At 47.8% G+C, this 27047-nt stretch overlaps 2 protein-coding genes across 4 annotated transcripts; one reads left to right on the top strand and one right to left on the bottom strand.

Moving 5' to 3' along the window:
• Positions 1–62: 62 nt before the first annotated feature.
• Positions 63–10074, top strand: RFC2 (replication factor C subunit 2). Of its 2 annotated transcripts, none has more exons than XM_064523436.1 (11): positions 63–278; positions 852–921; positions 1580–1621; positions 2006–2112; positions 3353–3454; positions 4059–4159; positions 4794–4951; positions 5319–5384; positions 5824–5904; positions 6114–6227; positions 9429–10074. In XM_064523436.1, exons 1-11 carry the CDS (start codon positions 163–165, stop codon positions 9501–9503), a joined length of 1032 nt encoding a protein of 343 aa, XP_064379506.1. In that variant the 5' UTR covers positions 63–162; the 3' UTR covers positions 9504–10074. The 2 variants fall into 2 exon arrangements, with proteins under 2 accessions (XP_064379506.1, XP_025963042.1); XM_026107257.2 differs by lacking the exon at positions 9429–10074 and adding an exon at positions 6946–7260 and having other exon boundaries at positions 65–278.
• LAT2 (linker for activation of T cells family member 2) lies at positions 9061–27000 on the bottom strand. 2 transcript variants are annotated; one of them, XM_064523437.1, is made up of 13 exons: positions 26481–27000; positions 21844–21950; positions 21361–21400; positions 19506–19576; positions 18501–18558; positions 17846–17889; positions 17203–17241; positions 17035–17065; positions 16800–16855; positions 14254–14319; positions 13329–13397; positions 12434–12506; positions 9061–9930 (listed from the first exon to the last, which is right to left on the bottom strand). In XM_064523437.1, the coding sequence occupies exons 2-13, from the start codon at positions 21929–21931 to the stop codon at positions 9912–9914; spliced, it is 654 nt and encodes a 217-aa protein (XP_064379507.1). In that variant the 5' UTR covers positions 21932–21950; positions 26481–27000; the 3' UTR covers positions 9061–9911. The 2 variants fall into 2 exon arrangements, with proteins under 2 accessions (XP_064379507.1, XP_064379508.1); XM_064523438.1 differs by having other exon boundaries at positions 19533–19576; positions 26481–26998.
• Between the last annotated feature and the right edge of the window lie 47 nt (positions 27001–27047).

The raw sequence follows: 27047 nt of genomic DNA, 5'->3' as shown, positions 1-27047 counted from the left end.
CGCCGCCGCCCGGGAGGCCGCTCCGCGGTGGAGCCTCCTCTCCTCTCCTCTCCTCTCCTCGCCGCCCCGCCCCGCCCCGCCGGGCGGGCCCGGGAGCGCCGCCCTCCCCTCACAGCGCCGCGGGGACGGCGGGAAGGCAGGGCCGGGCCAGCTGCCGCCGGGATGGAGGCGGAGGCCGCGGAGGGCGAGCAGGCCGGGCCCGCGGCGGGCGAGAAGCGGGGCTCCGCCGAGCCCCCGGCGGCCGCCGCCGCCGCCAGCGGCCATTACGAGCTGCCGTGGTGAGGGCCGGGGGCGACCGCGAGGGGAGAGCGCGGGGCGGCCGTCGGGCGGGCGGGGGAGGGGCTAGGGAGGGAGTAGGGGCCGAGGGCGCGCGGCCATTGGAGCAGAGCGCGGCGGGAGGCGGGGCTTGGCGGGGCCTAGCCTATGGGGCGAGCGGAGGGGCGCGTGGCAGCTGGCGCCAGCGGAGGGGCCGGGCAAGGCCGTTGGCGGGAAGGCGGGGGCGAGCGCCGCGCGGTCGCGTCGCCTCAGGAAGGGCCCGTGAGGGGCCGGGCAGCGCCTGGGGCTGAGAGCGGGCCTACGGGGTGTGCTGGCGTCCGGCCTCCATCCTGCCTTCCCTGCTTCGTCCTCACAAAAGTTACTAACTGGAGCAGAGCAAGATTTGAGGAATTAGCGCCGTGGAATAAAGCACTGGGCAGTGGGAGGAGCGAGACCCTCCAGGGTTTTTACATGAGACACATCAAGCCATCTTTGCTGTGTGCTGTCTTAATGTAATCCTCCTCTTGTGAACGGTGCAAAACACCATTAAAAGTTTGATTAGATGTGCTTAAGCGTCCGGGGTTTTACTTTTACAGGGTAGAAAAATACAGGCCCATGAAGCTATGTGAAATAGTTGGCAATGAAGACACTGTGAGCAGGCTGGAGGTGCGTTGCTGCCCCTTTATGTTTTATAGGTTAGCTTAGAAAACGTAATTCCATCTAGATCCACAGACCAAAAAAGCATTTTTGTGTTTCTAGGTGCCTACTTAAGTGGAAGAAACTTTCTGACTTAATGTAGAAATCGTATATTTTAGAACATACTTGAGCGATGTTATAAAGAAATATTCCTTCTCAAATTGAGATGTTGCTTAAATTGGCCCTGTTTTGATGCGAGTTAGAAAACTTGTAGCCATGGTAATAATACTATTTCAATGAATAAACGTAGCTTATACTGCAATGGAAAGAAGCATAATTAGCGGTTTTTCTACTGAAAGAAAAATATTTTCCTTGATAAATTAGTTTGTGAATGCAGTATTTGTTAGCAGAAAGCTCGTACTAGCAAATAAGTAGTTAAAGCAATTGGAATGGAAAGGCAAGAGTACTAAAAACTGTGATATTAAGTGCTTTTAAGTCTTTCCATGTTATTCTAGGGGTTGACTTCTAACTGATCAGTTAAAAAACATGAAAACAGGTTAAAAAAATGGAAGCAGGAGGGAGGAAAAGAAATGATTAGGTTTTTCTCGTGGTTAAAATGGAGTAGAATTGGGAACTATTTGGTCCCAGTTTTCTTATATCAATAATTTTTTTTATTGTTTTGTCTTAGGTCTTTGCAAAAGAGGGGAATGTACCAAATATTATAATTGCTGTAAGTATTGCTATGCTGTACTGTATGTTGGTCTTAGCTTCTGAAGTTGATCACAGTAGCCTACCAGTGTAGATTTGAATGGTTCCCAAATGTATGGGTAAAAGAGATCTTGATTATATGGTCACAAAGCAATATTCTTGGCAGAATACACAAGAAATAACCTTCTGTTGAGAATTAACTTAGCCTTTAGGTGCCTATTGAAGCATGTCTTGTGCTTCTCCCTGCGGTGTTTCTGTCCACTCTTGGAGGCTGGATTCTGAACTCAGGCAACTCCTAGTCTGGTGTTCTCTCTCCACTGCAGCTATTTTTCATGATTGGGGAGCATTGCAGAGAGTACAAATTAGAAAACGGCATAAAACTTAACAGCCATTGCTGCATTCCTAGGGTCCTCCAGGAACAGGCAAAACCACCAGTATCCTCTGCTTGGCTCGTGCTCTGCTTGGTCCTGCATTAAAGGATGCTGTTCTGGAGCTGAATGCCTCAAATGACAGGTGAGAATGAGGGCTGTATAAATCTAGTCATAGCCTTAATGAAGAAGCAAGTATCCATTTTTATTTTTAGTTGAACTCAGGCAGCCTTGATAGGCTTATTGCTACAGTAAAGTCTCTAATACTTTTTTTTTTATGCAGTTTTTCCAATTAAAAGTTAGGCGATCTTTAGCTATCCATCTGTTAATGTACCAATTATCACCTGATGTTTTACGAACTTGATAGATACTTTGAAACACGAAAATATAAACAGATGGTGTGCAGAATCTGTAGTGGTACTCTCTTCTCAAATTTACTTTAAAGAGTTATCCTTTTGCACTCATAAAGATCTTCCTAAGAATGAAAAGAGAATGAGTTGTTTAGAATGGAAGTCTTCAGTGCTTAGGACAAAAAGTGATAGAAATTAGAGCTGTAAAGGTAGTTGATTAAGCTGGAGGATGAGTGCGTTATGTACATAGAGGACACTGAATCTTTTCCAAGGATCAGGTGCTAAAGCCTAATTATAATATTTCCCAAGTCCTTCAGCAGACCCTGTCCTGAAGCATTCTGAGGATGATAATGGAAGGTTGTATATGAGTACAATACATTGTACCGCCTTTGTTAATATCAGTTATGGAAGAACTATAGAAGTATGACATTCATTGTTCGAAGCAGAACAAAAATAAAATCATTTATTTTTAAAAGTAACTCTTTGGTGGGACTTTGTCTAGAAAAGTGTCCATATTGTGCTAGTATAATGCAGTTTGTCCAGCTATTTCTCTTAAACTGTTTTGAGTTACAGCTGGGTCTGTGGACATAGCTTTGTAAAGTATTGGCAGAGTGGCAAAGCAGTCTTAAAAGCTTCTGCCCTTGTTCACTTACTAACCTTACCTTTTGCCAAACGTAACTGCTTTTGTGGCAGTGCTGTAAGTAAGGTCACTGAAATAACCTTTTAAATTATTTTTTCAAAACTTCCAGAAAGGAGGGCTATTGGGGTTTAAACCTGAATCAGTTAGGCAGTCTGGCTTACAGCGTGGTGACATGAACAGTTGCACTGGCACAGCTGATGGGACAGGAACAAAACAGGGGGGGAATATGCTTGAGCAGGGGGGTTGGATGAGGTGATCTCCAGAGGTCCCTTCCAACCTCAATTCTGTGATTCGGAGAATGGGGAGCTCAGGAATGCTTAAGCCTTTGCTGTGGAATAAGATCTATTCTGTAACTTCACCCAACTGATGTTGAATTACTTGAATTATTGTTCCAGAGGCATCGATGTTGTGAGAAACAAAATCAAAATGTTTGCCCAGCAGAAGGTCACACTTCCAAAAGGTCGGCATAAAATTATCATCCTTGATGAAGCAGACAGGTACATTGTTTTTCTCTTGACCTCAGCTACCACATGAAATGTGTTCTGCCTATCTTCTGTCTGCAAAGTGGCTGTCAGAGATAGTCTCAGCTATTTCTATCAGGCTATCAAAAACAGTTTGGTAAGACATAGGTATGCATGGAACAGCGCACTTAGATTCCTCCTATGAAGCAGAGACTGCTGTATTTAAAGGAGATATTGAATACTGGACTCTGGGATTTAGCTGGACATGAAATATCATCCAGTTCAATGGCTATTTTTGTTTGAAAAGAGTCTGGCTTACTGTAGACACTTAATTTCACTGGATGAAAACAGGCACATTCTCCTGCATCTGCCTATCAGTAGTAATATTCTTAGTGGTATTATCCGGAGTATTAATAATTTAATGTTAATTTTGTATGTTAGTTTTATGGAGGTCTCAGTGACTGACTATTGCGGGGTGATCTGCTTACATGCCTAGCAAAAGCTGCTTAGTTTACGAAGCCAGAATATCAAGTAATTTACAAAGCACCATCAGAATAAATTCTGAAGCCTGTACAAAAATAGTTATTAGGCTGCAGTTAAAGAAGGACAAAATCTGTCCTAACTCCTTTTTTTCCTCCAGCATGACAGATGGAGCACAGCAAGCATTGAGAAGAACAATGGAAGTTTATTCCAAAACAACGCGCTTTGCACTTGCATGTAATGCCTCTGATAAAATCATAGGTAAAGTGCTGCCAGTCCCTGCTTCTGTAATGTGTTCTCCATACTGTTGGCTAACTTTCAAAGTAGTTTTCAGAAATACCTTGAACCTGCTTATTGTCAGAAGCTGTGGTACTTTTGAAACTCAAACCACGTGAAAATCCAGCTTATAAAAAAAGAGCATATTTGAGTAGCTGGTGAACCCTCTGAACAGCTGTTTTTAATGGATATGTTATGCATCTCTGCAGAAGCAGACTATTAGTACTCTGAGCTTAATCTTGTCCAGCTTCTGAGACAGTTTAAAATGTGTTTGGTGTATTGTTTACTGGGTATTAAGCCCTTTTGTTGTCCTGCTTCCTGTGACAAAAATCTTAAAGTTTGCCTACAGGCTAACACATAGCAGAGAGACTGTTTTTGTTTAGGAGTTAAAATAGCATGATAAACATCTACCTTTAGAAAACCAGCAGAATAGAAGCTGAGCTTGATATGTATTTGCACATACCACAGCAAAATCAAGTAGTGCATTTGGGCTCGAGTGAAGGACTATGACATAATTGTATATGCTGCAGGAGACATTATATTCTGTTTGGAGATGAAAAGAAACTTTTTTTTTTTTTAAGAAAAGAAGAAAATGTTAATTATGCATCTCTATCCTCAGAACCTATTCAATCTCGGTGTGCAGTCCTACGTTACACCAAGCTGACAGATTCACAAATCCTTGCAAGGCTACTGAAAATTGTTGAGAAGGAGGATGTACCATATACAGATGATGGACTGGAAGCCATTATTTTCACAGCCCAAGGAGATATGAGACAGGTAAAAGAGGAAAAGCAGTGAAACCTCTCTTTCAAACATCTGTTTAAATCAAAAAACTTGGGGGATTTATCTTTGGAGAGGAAAAGCAAAGGGAATGTGATCTATGGCACAAAAGTAGCTAAACTGTTTAGTTTTGCAAGGCTTAAAAGTGGATCTTGTACTTAAAAATTAATTGATGAAAATCAGATACTGAGTTGCTGGAGGAAACAAAATCTCCATACATTTGCACTTTATTCTGTTGTCTGATTGAAAGCTGCTTATTTGACATAATTTCCTGAGAAGTCTATATTTTCATCCTGAAGAGAGAAGCTGGAAGTAGAGCACTTCCTTCAGAAAATAGCTGACATTTTAATTTTTCTTTTCACAGGCATTAAACAACTTACAGTCCACACATTCTGGATTTGGCTTTATAAACAGTGAAAATGTTTTTAAGGTTAGTAATAGTGTAAAACAGTGATGCCAGAAGTCTAGCACCTGTAACTGTGTGAGACCTTCCTTGAGATGTATAAAACTTAGAAAGTGCTTTGCCAGTTTGCAGACAGGGAGCACTTGCAGTCCCTAACAGCACATCTGAGACTTTTTGGCTTTACATCTATCTCAAAGCACATGAATCACATAACTGGTGGGAAACTTCACAGTGGTAACTCTTGAATCTATCACTTGAGTGATCTTATTTAGTGCTATTGAATCTGCCACTGCATGATAGCTATGTTACCAGAAAGTCACATTACTTAAACTACAGTGATTTTAATCTGTGTTGTAGGATAAGTCTGATTCAATACGTCAGCTGTACAGAAGCTTAGTGAAACTACTGGAATGTCATAGTGCAGGATGTTCTAGCATCTTGAAATTTAATATTCTCTTTGACATAGGTGTGTGATGAGCCTCATCCTCTGCTTGTGAAAGAAATGATACAACACTGCATCAATGCAAATATTGATGAAGCATACAAGGTTGGTTTTCATGGATTGTGTCTGTGTAGTCAAACATCTTTTCTCTACAGAATGCTTATTTTGAAGACTTCACAGCATGCTTTGCTTTTTAAGATAAGGGCAAAACCATGCAGATGAGCTGATGAATGCAGCTGTCACTAAAGTGAACACAGACTTGACTCACCTGATAAGTTTTTCAGATAAATGTTGAATTATCCTTACCTGCACAGATTCTTGCCCACCTGTGGCGACTTGGATACTCTCCAGAAGATGTGATTGGCAATATCTTCCGTGTGTGTAAAACCTTTCAAATGCCAGAATATCTGAAATTGGAATTTATCAAGGTTAGTAGTAACATAGTTACTGATGGGGTTTGGGGGGCCTTTTTAAAGAGACAGTGCGATCCATAGTATAGAAGCAGCCTCAGAGTTTTCCATTTGAGATTTGCTAGATATTAGTGCAAAAAATATTTCAAATATTTTATTAGTTTGCTTTCCCACTCTGCCTCATCTGTTTGTCAGTAAGAATGGTCACTTGAAGATTAAAGTCTAATCACTGCTGTCACTTTATTTTTCAACTAGAATTAATAACAAATGTAAATAAATTCAGACAGCCATTACATCAAATGCTCAATTAACTTTTTGAGAACTTTCTTCAAGAGCAAGTTCATTCTAGTCCAATAGATCATAAAATATTAAATAGTATTGACAGCCAGTTGACAAATAGTAAACTGATGTAATGGAACCACTAAGATTTAAAACCTGTCCTCAAATACATGCACCTTGCTCCCTACAAAGGAAGCAGGGAGATACAGACTTTCATAAGAGAACAACGTTCCAGTTGGTCTATCTGAAAATGTGATGGCACTATGAGTGCTACAGTGTTTATTAGAAAATATACTATTTTTAAGTTCACATGACTCTGAAGTTAGTCTTTTAGCAGAAGATGATATTTAGTGGACTGTCATTAGTCTTACTATATGTAGACTGTGAGACCAGAAAATATTTTGCTGATGAAACAGACTAAGAAAAACAGAAGATTTGACCATGTCTTTACCACCAGGAAATTGGGTATACTCATATGAAGATAGTGGAAGGTGTGAACTCACTCTTGCAGATGGCTGGCCTGCTGGCCAGATTATGTCAGAAGACGGCAGCCCCTGCAGCAAGCTAGAGTGTTTGACTGAACTGAAACCTGCATTCTGGAAGGTGGAGGAATGGTGTGAGAGATCAACAACTCTGTGTGTGTCCTGAATTCTGCGTGCAAAGAGCCTGTTCCCCTGGTTTTACTAAATGCCAGAAAAATAACCAGGTTCTATTGTAAAAATGATTTGTACTTTTTTTTTTTTTATTTAGACCAATAAAGCTTTAGAATCTACTTTAAATGAAAAGCTCTTACCCATGGTATAACTGAGGTGGAGGAGAGGACCGTGATAGTCCGGAGTAAGGAGGAACACTAAGGTTCTCTCTCTACTACATCAGCAAAACTGCTTATGGCAATAGTACCCAGACCTAACAGCAGGCAAAACAAAGGTTTAATCCCTTTGTTAGTGATTATATATCACAACCGCTATCAGTGGTGGTCTTACTGAGACCACGAAGGAAATACTCTTATGGGCAGAAAAAGGCTCTCATTTAATGAAGTTACAAAGGAGGTAGAGTGCTGCAATTGGGTGCTGTTTATGGGCTGTGGGTAAGTAAGAAAATTTCACCAAGTATATATAGAAGTATTACACATTTCTTGAAAGCTTGCATGGTGCAAGCCATTTATTTTGGATTAAAAAAAAAAAAAAAAAAAGATACCAAGTTCTGGAATGCTCTGCATTTGAGTACCCTCCTCTGTTCTTACCTGTCTAGGTTACGTAATATCTTTTAGCTGTAGTTTCACCTTACCAAAAAACTACAGCTTTTCAGTTTTGGAAAACACTTGTAAGCATAGAAGAGCAATAAAGTGTGAAACGCAGAGCAAAAGCAGATATAAATTGAGTTTGACCACCTCCACACTAACTCTGAGATACATCTCCCAGCAGAGCCATCTTAATAGAATTAAGTCTATTCTGACTACAGCAGTCAAGTTTTGCTAGAGGTATAAGTTACTGCTGTCTGCCATTCACCCTGCCCCTTTTGTTGAAGATTACCACCCCAAGCGTCCAGTTGCACACATCACAGCCTCTTCAGTACCAAATCGATCTTCGCTGGCAGCATAAGTCAGCTTCGGTCTAAAAGACTGGGCCTTGCGCTGAAGCAACGACTGGGTACACCCTCCTTTCTTCTGACTCAGCTGCAGGGGTAATGACATCTGAAATTGCCCCATCAAGACTTCCTGAAGCTCATCTAACAGAGCCTTAAGACAATCCTTTTTAATTCAGAGTGCAGGAAAGCAAATTAATTGACAGCTAAAGCACAGACATGTTTGAGCTTGCTCCTGAGTGGAATAAAGGAAATAGCTCTAAGAATAATGGATGCGATACTCAAAGTACTTTCTTCTTCCACTAAGTTTTATCAAAATTACCTTTTGATTCCCAGCCAGTAAATTATCACTAGTAGCGCAAACACTTAAACTATGTGATTAATAATTTAGTAGTAAGGGGCTTGAGCTGCTGAGCCTTTTACAGACAGAGCATCACAGCTTTTCTCCCCAAAAGCGTGAATAAGGTACCTTTAAAGAGTAGGCTAATTTTCTTCTGGCTATACATTCCAGCCAGCCTACTCTGCCTTTGTGTTCTGGTTTAGTATTTTCACTGTTAAACAGAAGGAAGAGGTGTTACAGCTGCAGTTTCACAAAATATCAAACTTGCTCTTTCAAATACAGAGACACAGGCAATGGCCACCTGTGTTCTCATTAATTCTGCTAAAAATACAGCCAAGTCATTTGTAGCAGGAAGCACCTGATGTCCCCTTCTCCCACTCCAGAGCTCACTCGCCCTTACCACCGCATCTCCTCTGCTTGTTCTTGTCAATGATGGGGATTTGCAGGGTAAGCCATGTCCCTTCTTGAAGCACAGGAGCTTTCTGAAGCAATTTTGAGAAACGAGGCTTTAAAGGAGCTATTTTTTTACTCCAAGTAGGACCCTGCACACCATTCTACGTCATTGCTACACAGGCTCCCACCTCAGTCTGTCTCATCCAGTCAAAAAGACAACATATGCATCATATCAAACTGTAATAAAACACTGGATTTTCTTTGAAGGCTTTTTGCTTTTAATAAATAAGTGGAACAACAGTGACAGATCTGTGCATCAGGGCTCAAGAGACAAGGGGTAAGTTCCGGATCTGATGTTCCTACAGCAATTCTGAAAGACTGGTACAGTTTCTGAGGCTGGCAGTAACAAATCATACCTTCTCAGTTGTTAACAGTGTCTTCGTACTGCTATAAAACAGATACTGATGCATAGGGAGAGCTGCCATTGATAAATACTATGAATTACTAGCTGTCGATAAAGCAGGGATTTAATCCTCTTTAGTCTTTAGCTTTTGTGAACATTTGGTGTCTTATTTAGCTCCAGAAAAACCACTGCTGTTGTAAAACTGACCTCTTCCTTGCAGGTTCCACTTTTGTTGGAAACGGCTTCTGAAGGGGAGTGTAGGAACTACAACAGAACCATAATCCTTATGTTTTAATACCACCTTGCATGACTCAGCCTGAAAAATTAAGTAGTTGACCACATTATTGCTCAGCAATTTGGAGATTCATTTCATGCTTGACAGGAGAAAACTTTGCACAGACTAGCCATCCTCCGTCAAGTGGATGTGCAGGGAAATGAAGGAGGATAACGAGCTCTTGGCTTAGCCCTGGAAACTGCTGCACTGATCAGCCAGGATTCACTGCCGTGCAGAGTGCTTTCTCCAGCTCCGTGTTTGCAGTTGGAGTTTTGTGGTACTTCAAGCAGAGCATTCCTCCCCTTCAGCTGCATCCCTTCTAAATAATCTTGGGCATGATCTGGAGAAAAGATTGCACTGCAGTTTCGAAGGCTCTCCTTTATACACATGTTCGCTGGGGATGCTCTTACAGCTTGGCAGAAGACTTCTTTAGATTTTACGTGATGTACTTGAAGTAAGAGGAAAAAAAACAAAGTGAGTCTGCTGACTTTTAATGCCCACTTTCACCTTAACTCTGCTGCCTGTTACATTGTCTTTCCAGTGGTTGGTAGTGAGGTACATTTCTGAAGCACTATAAAATTTTAAAACCTAAGCAGATGTCCCAGCCACGTTGCCTAATGATCATCCCTGAGCAGTGCAAAGAGTCTTGAGATGCCGGGAGTCCATGTAAGAATCCATCCTCCCTTCGTGCAGAGCTTCCATGTAAGCCCAGTAAGGGTGTGTGTGTGTGTGTGTGTGTGTGTGTGTTACAGCATTACTGTGCCAATTCACTTTTTGCCATTATAATACCTCCGTTACAGTTTTTGCTAGCAAATTTAATTGATTTGCAGAGGTGCCATAAGTTATTTATAGATATTGCCACAACAGCATGCTGCTAGAGTTTACAACTGGAGGTTTTCCCAGAAAATCTATACCACCAGCATTTCATAGGACAGCTATTTCTCCCTCTTTTACCTGCCCAGTGTCATTTATCACATTTGGGGGTACTTTTGAGTTAGTCCCATGCTGCTTCGATATTTGCTCTCCAGAAAGTCTGGAGGGCCAATACAGTAGCTTTGCTAAACGTTTTGGGCATCTATCAGTTCTGATTGCTGCTCTTTTTTCCGCAAACCTCCGAACGAGGGAGGCACTCTCCATGTTACAAACAGCAAATGGAGCAGCCCGGAGTGCCCAGCACTACGCAGCCATTATCAGATCAAGAAGCTGCATGACCATGCTGCAACTAATGCAGAAACATAATCCCCTCATCCTTGAAATTTCTCCGTGGAAGAGAAATAAATGCAGAACTGCTTATAAAAGTTACCCTACGGCACTTTTCCTATCTTGATGGAGAATCTGGCTTCCTTCTCTCCAGATATTTAGCTAACAGAATGCCTGGCAATTCCATAAACACCTTCCAGAAAGGTTCTTCTCTACAACCCTATCTGAAACAGTCTATTTTTACAATATTATTTTCACTTGCTCCATCCAAAGCAAAGAGAGACACCCAGCATTGCAGTACTGCTGCAGCTGGGACAATGTTGGTGGGGCTGGTTCCCACGTTCAGCTTGCTCAGGGAGGAGGCGTTAGCACCCTGAGCTGTATCTGCTGCCCAGGCAGCTCTTCCCCTCCCTGGGCAGGGTGTTGTTGGCCAGACCACGTGCGTGTGGTGTTGGGAAGTGACTTGCATGCCACGCGTGGTAACACACGCTGAAGTCCTTGACCAAAACGTACAACCTGTCTCTGTTGCAGCTTCCCCTCTAGCAAATTCTCTGCGAGTAAGAGTTAATGCTGCCAGGGACAGAATACTCAAGTTCAAAGCTAATGCTGAAACGTGGCCTAGCGTGACTATGCTTTGGATGGTTGGGGCAATTTTTAAATATTTTGCATGGCTTCAGAGAGATCTCACTGGGTGGTGGCTGCTCACCATGGGTGCTCACAGTTTGGTGCATGTAAATTCCTGTAACTGGAGAGGTCAGCACTTGTCGTGAGGACAATCACACTGGGCCTCTGCAGGTGCTCAGAGAGTAAAACCAAGAAAAACAGGGTGATAGTGGCCAAGCACATCTCCCAGCTGGAGTCTTCGGCCAGTCTGGAGCAGGGTGGTGAACACTATACACACTAACGACGATGCGGACACACCACAGGTTTATACATTAGCACAGTGCTAGGGTATTTTCTTCCTTTCTTTTCTAATATACATTTGTCAGCTTTTTTGATTACTGCTGAGAGCTCAGCAGATGTTCACTGAGAACCCATCCAGAAGGACTCCAAGAGCTCCTCCTGAGCTGTAATAGCTGATGCAGAACCTATTGCTGTGTATGGTATATCTGGGGTGGTTTTTCTTCCATACTTTACCATGCATTTACTCACACCGCATTTTATCACCCACTCATTTAGTGCCGTGAGATCTTTCTGCAGCAGGTTTTATTTTTAACTGCCTGGAGTAATTCAGTATCATCAACATCAGGTTGCTGCTGATAACAGGGCAGGATATGCAGTACTGCCAGAGCAGCTAGCGCTCAGCTGAGCCCAGGGAGTCCCTCATGGGGCTCTACCTCCAAGCTGCACAAACCAGAGGGGTTTGGAGGCTCCTGTCTGCAGCACATTGGCCACAGGGCTGCCCAAAGCTGCTCTAAAGCACCTTTGAATTCCTGCGTGTTGGAGAAGGGCAGCGCTGGGGCTGGGACATCGACTTGGACAAATTTGTCTCCACAATCTGCGTTATGCAGCTTGGCACCAGCCAAAGAGGTAGCATGGCAGAGAGCAGGCCGGGGCATGCCCGGGGGACGGACTGAGCTTCCCAGACAGCCCCACAGGCTGCTAAAGACTGTCTGACATCGCTGGTGAGCGATACCAAGAAGCAGGGCTGCAAAGCACCACGAATGCTCTTTGCTGTGAGTACCAGTCATTCCTAGGAATACACACGATCCTCCCACCCTTAAGTAAACTCAGACATTTGGTCTCGTTACCTTTGCTTTGACAGAGGTGCAAGGCCTGATGCAGGGTCCGTGTTAACATAGTCTGGCTCATCATCCTGGCTTTCTATATTCAGAGTTGTTAATACAAGAAAGTACTGATCAATAAGTGGGTTGATCTAAACACACATACACAACATATGCATACAGTGCATCCCAACAATATTTTTAGCCTTCAGTGTGTTGACATGGTGGTGAACATGGTGGTGAACATGTTTCTGTGTCTGGGCTAAGAAATGCCGTATCAGTGTTGAGGTTTCCTTGAAGGGCTTCAAAATAGTCGTAACAAATTTGCAAACATTCTGCGAGCAGGTATTTTGGACAGTTTTTCAGAGCCAAACACGTGGGCTCAGATTTAATCTAGAGAGTACACAAACAGGATAACAAGAACCAGTTTGCTTAAGCAGCTTCCACACCAGACACAGAAAGGTCTTCAATATACATATATGCATCCACCAGCACCTCCCAGGCCAGGCTACCTCGTACGCTTCACAGGAAGCCCCATGTTAGATTAAACTCTGTTGTTTAAAGGTTGTCTTAAGAAATAATACCAATAATTACTGCAGGATATTCACAGTATTGTCACTTAAGAGGATATAAGACATGAATAGTGACATCCCTCTGTAGCAGCTTGTGGTCAGATCTTAGGCCTAGCTGCTGGGAAGTACCAGAAACACCAGGTCCCTGTCAGAGTAGATGTCAAAGTTCAACTGCAAGTGTGTGTAGCAATTTGCACATGGCCTTAAATGTTTATCATGGATGACTGGGGAAAAAAACACCTCAGGACAGGGGTGATGTCTGCATCATCATGGTCTATACTGGTCTAGCACAACGGGCACTGTACCCACGAGCCCTATCCATACATAGTAGATAGCTGCTGAGAACATACCTTCCACTTGCTGCAGTTTCCATGTGTGTATCGCCGCGCTGTTCTCATAGTCTCCTGTGTCATCTGTGACTAAGAAAAGTTTGGACAGAATGATGCTAAACGGTAAGTGGACTAAAAATGGGTCTCTGTGAAATCCCCTTCTACCATCTCACCCAGTGACAGGCACATGGCTGAGTTTCCAGCCGGGCGCATGGCTATGGCTTCCAGGCTGCAGCCGTCCTGTGCAGGTCTCCTGATGCTGCCTCATTTATTTTCCAGTCCTGACCACGTGGCTTGGTTTCTGCAAGCTTGGATAGGGGTCAGAGTGGCTCCCGCTACTCCTGCCTCCTCTAATCACTCCATACAAAGCTACTCAGGAGCAGGTGCAGGGTTTATCAGTGCAGGAAACAGTGTTACTGCACTGAAGGAAACCAAAGTGACTTCCTGTTTTGACAGCAACATCCCAGGACAGACGTTCAAAGCCCTTAAGCAGACACTATGGTCCAACACCGTGCTCCAGTGGCTCCCTGGCTGCAGCCTTCTCGGGCTGGAAGCGATGAGAAATCTGTTGGGGCCTGAAACTGCATTAAATCTTGGCTGTAGCAACACTGAAAGGACTAGAGATGCAATGCAGAGACCAAAGCTCCCGGATTGCTCCAGAGACCTCCAAGTCAAAGGGATCAGCTCAGAGATAAACTGACAGCTGATAAGGTCTCATTACTGTGTATTTCCCTACAGAAAGAGCAAAATGTTCCAGGCCTGTTTTGTTCCAGTTGTGCCTCTTACTGCACCAGTCACCCACGTACAGGATTTCCCAGCATGGGGTTCATGGAAAGAGCTGGGTCTGAAGGAGTCATTTTTCTCTTAACTGAGCAGGTCTTGGTCCATGCCTGGGCTTCTAGGCACCTTGTACAACACATGTGAATCATGGTAGCAACACACTTACCCAAATCGAAGCTGTGAGATGCTCCAACGATGACATTTTGATAGGAATAGGAATCCTCCTCTTTTTCTGGCAGAAAGAAGAAAGAGGGAAAAGGACTTCAGAAGCGCAGGTGATATAGGAAGTGCCTGCAGGGCTTTGGTATCACCTGCCCATGGGAAAGGGTTATTTACCACAACAAAACACACACATTAGCTAAAAAAGCATTAGGTGTCCATGACAGGCCATGCTGAACTAGGGCTAGGGCATCTCTAGCATGGCCAAACTGGGCAAACTCTGCACCACTGAAATGGTGTCGCTGACTCCACTGGCAGCCGGCTAAGCCTTGGTTTGCACAGTATTTTCTTCTGAGTGATCTGAGAGCTAGGAGCCAAGCTAGGAGCTCCTGAGAATAAAGGGTCTTACAAATGGGAATAAAAAATAAGCAGAGTTACTAGCCCTAAAACAGCTCTTAAGGTAAGCAGGAGGAGACCTGGCTCTAGAAAGTGATACATCTCCAGGCACGGAGTCCAGCTTAGCAGTTAGGGTAGGGTTTTTCTTCCTGGTGGGTGCTGAGCTGGTGACTGTGGTGTTTTCTTGGGCTTCTTCTCAGCTTCTGAGAAGGAACTGAGATGTGGAGGTGTAAAGAGACTTGCCCAAGGTCGCGTGGGAAGTATGAGGCAGAGCAGAGACTTGATCCTGCCCCTGAGCTGCACGCTAGCGCTTTGCCCACGGCACTCAGCCACTCAAACCTACCCCGACTCCTCACCCGGAGCAAAGCCCTGTTCTGCAAGGCCGGGCTCTGTTACACCCACGACCACACGGTACATGCAAAAGAGCTGCCGGCTTTTGCTCAAGGCGCATCTGATGACACTGTTCTCCTACAAATGGAAACCGGATCCGCTGCCCTGCCAGCTCCGCTCCATCGTCGCACTGAGAGACATCCGCCACCCTCCTAAATCCCCGGCAGCGTGGGGCTCCTAGAGACACGAACCTAATAGCGTTTGGAGCCAACATCTATTTAAAAGAAGAAAAAAGAAAACCCCAAGCGCTTTGGTATGCTGCTGGTTATTTCAGCTCTCTTGGGCAGTTGAGCCATGTGACTAACTGCCAGCGTGTTGCTACCTCAAAACTCACATCCACGGATGCCAAAAACGCAACCAAAGCCCCAACAGTGGATGTGGTCTCAGCGCCTAAGCCGGAAAGGTTTTGCAGACGGGGTAAACACAGCCGCCGCTGCCCAGCCTACTCCCACTCGTCTCCAAAGCTGGCCGAGTGCCGGTGGGCAGGCGCACCGAGCTCACGGCCTCGGCTCATCCCGGCGATGGTGCAGGGGGACGGTCAGTGCAGCGCGATGAGGGCTCGGCGTCCCAAAAACGTGCCGGGTCAGGAGAGGCGCGAGTCAGCCGAGCACACTGCCCATGCCAGCACCATACTGACCACACACTGATGCTACCTATAGCTACTTCCTTGGCTGCTACAAAAGTGTTCAAATTGCTAAAGGATACAAAACCATCTTCATTTACTGTCTCATAAACCAGGAACACAAAATATTTGAAGGCCTTGCTTGGGTGAAAAGCTTTTGGGAGAGGACGCACCATTTCCCAAGCATCCGTGCAGGACGCTGCAGGACTGTAACCTCTGCTCACGTCAACCACAGCTGCAAGAACAGGCGGACGGCCCTGCCAGCCCGCTACGCTGCCGCAGCGATGGCCATTAGCAGATACCCAGGGACGACGATGAGAAACGGGGTGAGAATAGAGGGTTTCGTGCAATCGGCAGCTTCCTGAGCCAGAGACTGCCTTTGGACTGTCATGTTTGAAACCGGCTGATGAACCGATGCTCCCTGAACTCCCCTGGTCCCTTTCTGAACCCACCCGTGGTGCCGGCCATTGCCCCAGCCTGCCCCAAACACTTCTACCCCACAGCAAGGTGCAACCTGCTGCCCTGAACTTTCACTGTTAAATAGATAACTAAAATAAAGAAACAAAAGGATGGTGTCTCCTAAGATGTCCCCCCAAACTATCTCACACAGCTTTGCTGTAGCTTTAGCACCTCATTCTGTCACTGCCCTTTTGGCACACTAAGGGCAGAGCGGGAAGAGACCATGTGAGAGCATGTGGGTTTGCACCAGAAATCCCTCACTGCTTTTGCACCCATTGCTTTTGCGTTGGTGGCCCCAGCGGCTGTGACCCTGGGGGAGATGTGGATGTCCTGGGATCCCCTATGCAGACCACAGCAGGTGCCCGTGGCCCTGCTCTCGCCGAGCCCCGAGTGCAGCCACTGCTGATGCGTGAACCCTGCCCTGAGATACATCCCGGCTTTTCCAGGGTGCTTGCACTTCTCCCCAGCTTCTGATGGCTCTTCATTCACCCCTAACGCCCAGAGAGGTGGCTACATTCCTTAACTAAAGTGCCTTTTTGACTCGGGTTTGCTTCAGGCCATGCAGTAATAAGGCACAGATCTAGAAAAGGGAAATGTTACGGGCGCCCCAGAGTCCACGGGACGGCCTGGGTGGCCAGGGCTGGCTGCTGCGGGGAGAGCCGGCCCTGCCTGCGTCGCGGCCTTACCGTTCGGGGGCATCGGGAACTTCACGCAGTTGTAGTAATCCAAGGATATCGGGTCACTGCGAGAAGAGAGACCTCCGTTAGCTCCATCCTCACGTGGGCCGCCGCGGCCCGGACAGCGTGCCCCGCTCACGGCCGCGACACCCGTGTCCCAGCCCCATCCCGGGGGCACGCGGCGGCCACCTTCTGCCCCTCTAGTTCCCCGGCCCCCGCGCCCCTAGGACCACACGCGACTTACACGTAGGTGGCATCCCCTTGCAGATGGTCTTCTGCAGAGACAAGCGGTTTGCCATTAGGACACGGCAACATTGCGTAACTTCAACCCCCGTCACGAAACAGAGCCGGGCGAACGCCACGGCTGCGGCAGATGTCCCAGCAGCCAGAAGTCCCCGGCTGCAGCATTTACCTTTCAGGAAGTTCTGGTACCTGGATTCAGCCCTGCTCCCTGGAAGAAAGCACAGGTTTACCTTACAGAGCCCTGGGAGGAGTCGGATGATGGAGCCACCAAACATTTCGACCTTAGCAGCTCTTCCTCTGTGCAGCTCTTCAAGCTCGCAGAGCAGCAGGCTGCTGGGGTGGCCACGCACCCGCTGCCTAACGCACGCGCGGCAGAGCCGGGGTCAGGCGGGCCGTGGCCACCCCGGCACGGACCACGGGTGAGCCAGCCCCATGCAGGCTCAGGGCTGGCGGGACAACCACTGGATTTTAAAGTCAAATCACGTCTAGTTCTTATCAGCTGCCCCTGGAGCCCTGGGTAGATCAGCCACAAGTATAATGGGCAGGTACCAATAACAGGAGTTAATTTTATCATCATCCAGCTTGCTTCCAGGATCACCTCCCACCATGCCCTCCCCAGGGCCTGGGTGCTGGCAGCGGGTGAACGTCCTCTCGGAGGCTCCGTTCTCCCAAGGCTGCTGGGAGCGCCCAGCCATCGCCAGCATAAATGAGCAGAGATTTGCAATGTTCCCATTTCTGAGCTTTGCATTAGGTGCTTCCCCCACTCCTGCGTAGAGCTGTAAATAGATGACCGTCTTGGCAGAAATACTCACCACTTCCAACACAACTTGCAGCACTGAGTTCCTCATTGGTTTTCCTGAAAGAGAGAAACCCGCTACACACTTCTGCAGATGCTGCTGTGCATCTGCTCGCAGCTCGGACTCACAGTGAAAGGGAGCTAAAAGCCCAGGTCTGATCAAACTGTCTCCGATCCTACAAGCTACAGCAATGACTAAGCAAGGAGGCTGCTCCATGAAACTCCCTGAGACTTTATAACACACCAAGCAGCAGGCCCTGAAGAGTTTTGTATAAAACCCCAAGGTGGGAATAACTATGCCTGGTTATTGCAGCAGAGTTATTTTTGCTATGTATTTCCTGGGGTTTTAATAAGGGGGAAGATGAGATTTCTCATGTCAAACTGGTTATAAGCAAAGAACACCAGTTCCTTTTTCATTGTGGGCCTGTTGTATATAGTGACAGCTCATTTCCTTGCTTCTGATTTAAATAGTTACTAGTAGAATTCAGTTAGACTGAAGAAAATCCAGAAAAAGACTAAAACCACTACGGACTAGCAATAAATTCAGAATAGCCCAAGCCAGATCTGTAGGATCCAGAACCCAATCCCAAATCCTGAACATACCTATATTTTGGGTAAACTTCACCTAACCTTGGCTCTATAGCTAGGTTTTGTTTTGCTCATTTACCTACCTTGTCACCAGCAGGTTTTCTGGTTCCTTAATTTGTTCTAGCCTTCTCGTAGCTAGCACTAAGAACAAAACCAGATGTTAGGATTACAGCAGCAGATGTTTTAAAGTCAACATTGAGCATCAAATCTACACGATTTCCAGGTACTGGAAAGCATTTATCTAGGGCATAGTGAAATAGCTTCCAAATAAATCCTCAGAAGTACATGATGGGCCAAGACAGGAAACAAATAGAAGAAAAGATTGTGTCTATAAGAGCAGCAGAGCTGGTAAACACACATCAGAGGAAGCTACGGTCCTAATTGCTATCTTATTTCCTGACCTGCCCCAAGCTTGCTTCATTTGCTGACCTCTTCTATGCTTCGACACCCTTCCCTTAAAATTACAGATGTGCCGCTAGTGCGTGAGCTTTGGTCGCAGCTGCCGTCCTCCCTCGGGAGAGCTGGAGCAAACGGGTGGGCGCGGGGCTTGGCCCCCCCGGGCTCCGCTGCAGAGGCGGCGGCCCCGCACAGCTGGCTTGCGGCGGCGGGACTGGGGACGGTGACATTTGCTACCCGCCCCGTTAGCGGCTTGCATCAGGATAAAAATCAAAGGTCAGCGTGTAACCAAATTTGTTGCAGGAAACAGTAAGAGGGCGACGATAGATGAGTCACACTTATCAATTCAGGTTCATCCCACACCGCCGTCTTGACAGCGTGAGCAGAGGGTTTTGAGCAGCCCAAGTTAATAAGCTTCTATGTTTCAATGACATCAGTTTGGTGACTTATTTTCAACGTGAAGGTAATTTTTTTTAGTGTTAGGAATTCACATTCCTAGAAGCATCTGAGGCTGCTTTGAAAATTTCAGTCTTGTGTGGTTGGACAGCCTGGTTTTGAGGTCACCTTCTTCTTTTTAGGGCAATATTCGCCATTCTGTGCACTGAAGGCTTTTGACACGAAAAGAGAGGCGGGCCGGCGCACCGCAGCCTGCCCGGGGCCCTTAGGCAGCAATGCCAGCGTCAGCCACGCACCGAGGGGCGTGCAGCCCTCGTACTCACTGGAATGGGCTCGAATCACCTCAAACCTCTGCTGGTTTTCAAGCCTGGAAAAAAAAAAAAAAAAAAGAGGAACAAGGCCAGCTGGATTTGGGGGCATACGACGAGGAAAATAGAGGCAAGAGGCTTCCCTCTTTGGCAAGCAGACGGAAGCACAGCACCGAGCTGAGCTGAGCTTACTGAAATATCGAGCTTATATCACTCAGCACGTCACGCAAGGACCCAAACAAATTGGGAGCAGCGTCCCTGCTCTTTTCCTTGCTATATTGCCCGAGGTGATGCATAGAGGTCTTCCTTTAAGTCTCACTTTGGCCTCCTCTTCTGCCCTTTAGTCTACAGATCATTGGCAGAGCAGCCTATGTCAGCTTGGGGAAGGACCAGGGATGAGGAAAACATCATTTGTTAGGATTAATTCCTACTCTGATGCTTTATGCACCAATTAAGCTGTATTTAAATTACTGAAGTGCTCACAGACTGGTGGCTCACTTCCAAAAGTACCAAAGGCAAATCCACAGGGCCCAGAAGTAATTCAAGTACTTCCCAAACTTGGGGTGTAGCTTGTTTGTCTTGGAAGGCCAGCATCCTGTTTTCACCCAGAAAAACTGGGTGTTAGCTTGTGAAATGGCTTCAAACCCTATTGCCTCACCTCAGCCGATATCCCTTCTGCTCCCAGGATCCCTTAACATTAACATGAAGTAACATACACCATCAGTAATCCTCTTTACTCTTTAGTTAGCACCCGAGGGCTGCTCTCCAGAGCACAATGGGATTCAGCTCCCGTTCAGCTTTGGGTGGATATAAGCACTCGTTAGATCTAATTTTGGGACCTTGGAAGGGTCTCTGTTCTTTTCCCCCCTTTATTCCGGTCGCCGGTCTTTCTCAGGCTGGTGCTGACGGCGTAGGGCTGGTGGGGAGGTGAGCTGCCAGTCAAAGCACTTAATTGCAAAATCTGCAAATGCATATAATTAAATCGCTTTGCTTGCAAAAAGCCCAAACTAAAAAACTTATCTAGAAAAAGAGCACGCAGTATCATGAGCCTGAAGTCAAACGACCTAATTCAGATAGGAACTTCGACAAGTCAAGACATTTTGGCGGTAGCCCGCAGGGGGACGGAGCCTGGGCCGGCTTCTCCACGGGCGTGCAGCTGACCACCCTGCAGCCCTCCGCGCGCTCGCTGCCGAGCGGGGCCGAAGCAAACGCCGCCGGCCCTGCAGAGGCCTTTGCAGAGCCCTTCTGCACCACGTCTGCTCCATTGTCAGAGGTTAAAAGCAGCCTTGTCTTTTCTCTTTATATCGTGTATTAGCTGCGGTTTGTCTGTTACTGAAGGAAATAAGGGGGGCTGCATGTGTGCGTGTGTACAATGGTGTTTCCTCAGCTGCCGGTGCTGCAGGCTCGGTGGCTGCCTCCAGCACATGTTCCGACTAGCACCCGTCAAGCGCAGGATTGTGTCGGTGAAGTTATGAGCCTCTCTGCCTCACCTTGGTATGCGATGGCACGAGATAAGAATTTGCCCTTCCTCTTTTCCAGAGCTTTTTCAGCCTAATTAGTGACTCACGGGCCTCCGGTTCAGAGCTCCGATCTCTTTCGGATTACTCTTTTTAAAGGCATTACCACTTCACCGGAGCCTCTGCTCTAATCTACGCCTAGGGTGTGTTTTCCTGCACACCTGCAGCACAAGATGCCGGGATTTTCTTTTAAATAAAGCCTCCGGAGGGCTGTTCCCCCTTGCAGCCGGGACGTGCCTGGCCGGCAGACGTCGGAGCGCGGGGGCCGGGAGCTCGGCCCTGCGTGAGCCAGATTTGGAGAAGCGCGATGGTGAAAGGCAACTTACTGACTCCTCCGTTCGCTCTGCTTCTTTTCTCGCTTAATAGCTGAAAGAAAGTTTAAAAAAGGTCTTAGAAGAGGGTAGTTCAGGAGTTAAAGACCAGAGAGGGACAGTACAACGGGGTCACAGAAATTCCTCACTGGTAGTGTGAGAAGACCGCGGAGGCAGAGACCAGCACTCGCGGTGGGTTTTTGACCTGAACACCCATGAAAGTGGCCACGTAGCATGGTCGAGAAGTGCCAGGCTTTGCTTCGGAGGTGCCCACATCCCTGCCGGGAGCTCCTGGAGCAACGTGGGGGTCGGACGGGAGCTGCTTTTGGCTAAATCACTGCAGCTAAGAAACCTCCCCGGGTGCTTCCCGGCCGCCCCTCGGCCTCCCCCAGGCCACGCAGCGCCCATCCCTCCGCCCCGGGGAAGCCACCCGTCTTTGCAGAGCCCCCCGCCTGCCCCCGGCCCTCGCCCAGCACGGCGGGCCCCGCGGCGCCTTACCGGAGAGCTGGCACCGCACGCAGGCGCCCACGGCGGCGCCCAGCAGCATCAGCGAGGCGGCCGCCCACAGCACCTCCACCTGCGCCATGGCCCGGCCGGCGTCCAGCCTGAAACACAGCCGCCGAGAGGGAAACCCCTGAGACCCAAGGCCGGATCCGCCGCCCCACGGCCCACCAGGCCCAGCAACGCCGTCCCCCGGCCCACGCTGCCGTCGTTTCCAGCGGATGCTTCTTCAGTACCCAGGGGAGATGGAGAAGGGGAGGCACAACTGATGGGCTTGGAAGTACTCAAAGCTGGGAAGACTCATACCAGGTTATACACCAGGTTTCCCGCTCTGGCTACTTCCCTGCAGCATGTTTAGCTTGTAATTACTCTAAATGCCAAATCCCCAACACTTTTTTCTGCTTCGAGCAGGCTCCAACGCTTCCCCTCCTATCTACAACAGGCCAGCGCACAAGCAGCAGCATTTCTCCATAGTCAGCATGAGTCTGCCGGCTTTCCTGCCTTCAAAATATGACATGCTCTATAAATACCATAGAAAACCAGGGCTGCGGAGATTTTGACCATTTCCCAAGGCCAGATTTTCTGTACCTGAGGACATTTCTCCTGATTTTCGCCTCTGGTCCCTAGCGACGGAGATGTTATGACTCGCCAAAGGCCAGAACATCGCTACCCCGCGGGTGGGAAGCTTCCCTCCAACCCAGCCCCGTCTCCCCTGTTACAAGTCAAGCCCGTATCGCCGCGTTACACCCACCGTGGCTCAGGGAAATCGCGTTAGTAAGAAGCTACAGAAAACGCAGGCTTGCTTCTGCCTCACTCAGCACCTCCGTCTGTGCACGGACCCCCGAGACAACGACAGGCCCGTCCTCGGCCCAAACGCCCTCCTGCGTCCCCGCCGCCCCGCTTTAACGGAAAGCTCGGCCCAAACAGCTGCGGTCCCCTCCGAAGGGTCCGCAGGACACAACTGAGGGACAACAACCCAACGCTAGCGGTCAAACGTCACTGCGCGAAGGCCCGTACCACTGCTGGGGGTTTGCGGTTGGCTTGTTTTTTCCACCGTCGAGGAAGGGCAGGAGCTGACAGGGCCTGAAAACGCGGCTCTGGCTCCCCTGTTTGTAGGGCAGGTCACCACCTGCGCTGGCGGGACGGCCGCGTTTCCGCCGCGGGCCGGTCACGTACCAGCAAAACCTGGGGCCCCCGTGTGCGCGGAAAGCTGAAATGGGGTTAGCGAGGGGGGCGGCCGAACAGGGCACCGCCATTTCCCTCCTCGTGGCAGCCATGAGCGCAACGCCAGGCCGAAGGCCGTCACTCGTATTCAGCCAGTGCACGAGCCCGTGAAAGTATGTTCTCTCGCTACAAAGCCTCCTCCCGCGAGACGGGAAATATTTTGCCGCTGGGGTATTGAAGGCACCTCACGCACCTCTGGGGCTCGCCGTCGCCCCGAGGAGCTCGCCCTCGGACGCACGGGAACGCCCCGCTGCGCTACAAGGCCTCCCTAAGGTACAGGCAGGTCTCGTTCCCCAAATAAAAATCAAATTCCTCAGCTCAGAGGGATGAGAAACCAAAAAACCAAAATAAAATTAAAAAACCACTCGCTATCCCAAACCTCTCTCTGCTCGCACATCGTGAGGATGGCACCTGGGAGCGGGTGCACGGACCCCGGGCATGCTCGCTCCCACCTCGGGCGCAGGAGACGGGCTCCAGCCCTACCGGGCGCCTCGGCCATGACAGCCGGGGACAGAGACAGGCGCGCAGGGCAAACGCCTTTCTGACGGGGCAAACGCCTTTCTGACGGGGCTGGCTTTCCTGATGCTAAATTCAAACACAGAGGAGAAAAAACAGCTCCTACGTAGTTTCAGATCTTCAAGAGTGAAATTCAAGAGTGTGTCAAAATGGCCTGTGCTGTTTATAACTCTTTGTTCTCTTTTTTTTTTTCTTCTTCTTCTTTTTGCACCAGCTGAGGTTTCTCCTTGCATGAGGAAGCCGATGCCAGCGACGGCTCACGCGTCTCCCCCGCGGGCTCGTGCCACCGAGAGCAAGCATGGCCCTGGCGTCCCCCGGGAATGGGACGTCCCCACAACCGGCTGCAGCCTGGATAAAGCAGACGTTCCTGCAACGTGAAGTCACCCCAGTAGGGGAAAGCCCGCTTTTGCCAGCGGGATATTTCTCTGGACACGGGATGTGGTTTTTTTTTTTTTCCCCAATGCCCTCAGATATTTTTAGAAAGCAAATGGAAAGATTTTTGTGTAATGGGAAGAACTAGAAAACTTGCAAAAGCTCGTCCAGGCTATACGTGCTAGGTGCTTTCATCCAGGCTGCTGCTGCAGAAGGTTTCTAGCCCTAAATTAAGGGTTTAATCTAACAGTGAAGTCCCAGACAGTCCCCAGTAAAAGGGCGCGCTATAAAAGTCAAGGGAACCGAGCATCTCTTTTACGAGTGGAGACTGAAAGGTCTCAGGTTTTTAAGTCTACTGAAGTGAAGGGTGAGAGCACTTTAATGTGCTTTATCCCTGTATCTGCGAGAGAAATACCAAAGCGACGGGAGCTATTTCAATTTAAATGACACACTGGCGTAAAAATGAGTGGGTATAAACTGAATATTGATATGCACAGGGTAGAAATAAAATTTGTAATCACCACAGGGAGGGAAGTTCTGGAACAGCTTTCCAACAGCAGGAAAAAGGGCAAAAAACTTCCTTTAAAAAACTTCCTTTAAAAGTACTTAAGAATTATACTTAAGATTTAAATTTTTTGCTGAAAATCCACAAGGAATGTGTTGGTGTGGCCATCTGTGATAACAGCTATTTTTCTGTAAGAGTATTTCTAGTTAAGTCTTTTTAATAAAGTCTTTGCAGATGTCAAACCCGCCCTGCGAGTTTACACTGCAAGCTGAAGACTGAAATTGCTATTTTAGGTCAGGTGTTAAACCTATTAGTCAAGATGTCCAAGAGGCAAATATAAAACCGTCTTCACCTTTCCCCTTCAGAAAGCCATTTTCACGGCCTGCACTCATTTGCAATAAATTAAGACTAACTCAGATGGATTGGGTGAGTCACTGGAATGAAACGTAACGGGGAGAGTTTATTAAAAACCTGCTGTACGAGATTTAGCGCAGGGACTTACTGAACCGATGCAATATTCAGCTTGACTCAGTGTCTCTAACATTTCTAAGAAAAGAAACACTACTTTTTGCTTGCCGACATCACACACGTTTCCACAGAAAATCAATTTAGAAATTAAAAAGTGCCAGAACAAAGGCAGCTCCTGTGGTTGGAGCCACTTCAATGACCAATTCTGAGCCTTCTGAAAGGCTCCTTTCCAGAGGTCTGTGCGTCCCTTCTGCTACCACATCTCACGCTAGTGTACGTTTCCTTAGGAAAGCTGCAATCAAAACAGACTTTAAATAGAGCAAACTCTGTTTTTTTGCCAGGGGAGCAGTAGATGCATTTCAGCAGCGCATAGGATGGGAGAAAATTGGAATTCATAAGTCAAAGCTTTCACAAAGACTATCAATTTGTAAAATGCTTCAAAAATCCAGCTAGAGAATACAATGCAAAATCCTAATCATAATACGCATGTCAATATGAGGAAATAATTCATGGAAATAGCTTATAATTGTCCTTAACTTCCCTTGTTTCAGGCAGTATCAAAGCCATGCAGCATATTTCACCATTGCTGCGGAGTCTGGGTCAGACTCCAGATGAGGAATTGCAGATATAGACAGTGTGTACATATATAAACATCATATTTAGTCCAGGGCAATGAAAATGAACCAAAGTCGCACAAGATTATCCCATAGCTACCACCAGTTTTGCTAGAGTTTCTACCTCACAGACCACATTATAGCGAACATTGAGCAAAGAGAAAAGCGGTGCAGAGACAATACACCTTCTTCCGTCTAAGATTACTAATCTCAAGCATCCACATGCAGTAAAGTAGATGCATTTGTACAGAGGATGCCAATCAAACCTGAAACTGGGGGGGGGGGAAACCAGGCAGGTGTAAGCAGAAGTGTGCTGTCTTTGGAGCGGGCCTCGGAGGGGGAAGCGCGGAGGCTGCAGTGCTCCCAGGAGCTGTAGCCATGCGGGAGCCAGAAGCAGGAAAGACCAGTTTTGAGATGAGGGCAGCTCCTCGCAGCCTGCCTGTTGTACGGGGACCCAAAAAAAAATTCTGGAAGTTTTGGGGATGTAAGTGTACAAAAATTGTAATAATAATAATAATTAAAAAAAAGAAGAAAAGGTCAAGATCTAATCTGCAGATTGGGTCGGGAGATGTAAAAAAAGTCATTAGAAGTGCAGTCTAGGTTGCAGTGGACAGACTGTCATCTCTGGTTCCAAATGGGTATAAAATGCTGCAGAGAAGGTCTATTTGGGCCATTTTCATACCTTGGATCTTGGCAGGTGATAGTCTTCTTCAGCCCCAGCAGTAGCGAGGACAAGTACCATCCAGCCGCGTTGTTTTGCAGAAGGCTTTTGCAGGGATGACCCCAAGCCCTCTTCCAAAGGGTTGCCGAGCTCCAGCCTAGTCTCTCGAAGCCCAGCGAAGTCGGCGGGCTGACCTGCTGCTGCCCAGAGACGCACGGTGACCCTGTCCCCCCGGGCGCCTTCCTCTCCCCGTCACCTCCGGGGCCCCTCTTACCTGCAGCATCAGCCGCGCTCACCCGGCTGCCCCATCGCCTCGCTCAGCTCACGGTGCAGCCACCAACGCCGGAGCCGGTTCCTCCGGGGGATCGTAAACCAGTTTCTGGTTTCCTGTCACCATCTGAATCACCGACCCCAACATCCGCCGCTCGCCTGGTCAGCCCCTCGCTGGCTGAGGGGGGGCCGTGCTGACACCAGGGCGTCCCAGCAGCTTCGCTCGCGCTCTCTCTGCCGGGGGGAGAGGGAGAGGGAGAGCGCGCGAGGGCGGGGAAGGCTGCCCAGTGCCAGAGCCCGTCCCCAGGCAGCCCCGGCGTCTCGAGGTTTGGCTGGTGTCCCTGCAAAGAGCGGTGCCAGCAGCGACTTCCCTTTTAGCAAACAGCCTCAGCAGGAATTAACTTTGCACTAAGCGTTCTTTGCTGGGAGCAGCAGATGCTGCCTGAAACCCTTCAGAGCAGATAAAGCAAGAAGCAAGCACTTGCTTTGTTTCTACAGAGAGGAAGAGAAAGGCTCAAAAACGCAGCCACCAGCCTGAGGTCACCGCTGTAACGGCAGTGCCTGGAGCTGA

The sequence above is a fragment of the Dromaius novaehollandiae genome, chromosome 19 (genome assembly GCF_036370855.1).
Source record: "Dromaius novaehollandiae isolate bDroNov1 chromosome 19, bDroNov1.hap1, whole genome shotgun sequence".
Lineage (NCBI taxonomy): Eukaryota > Metazoa > Chordata > Aves > Casuariiformes > Dromaiidae > Dromaius > Dromaius novaehollandiae.
The sequence above is the reverse complement of the archived record's forward strand: the minus strand, read 5'-3'. Positions and strand labels throughout refer to the sequence as shown.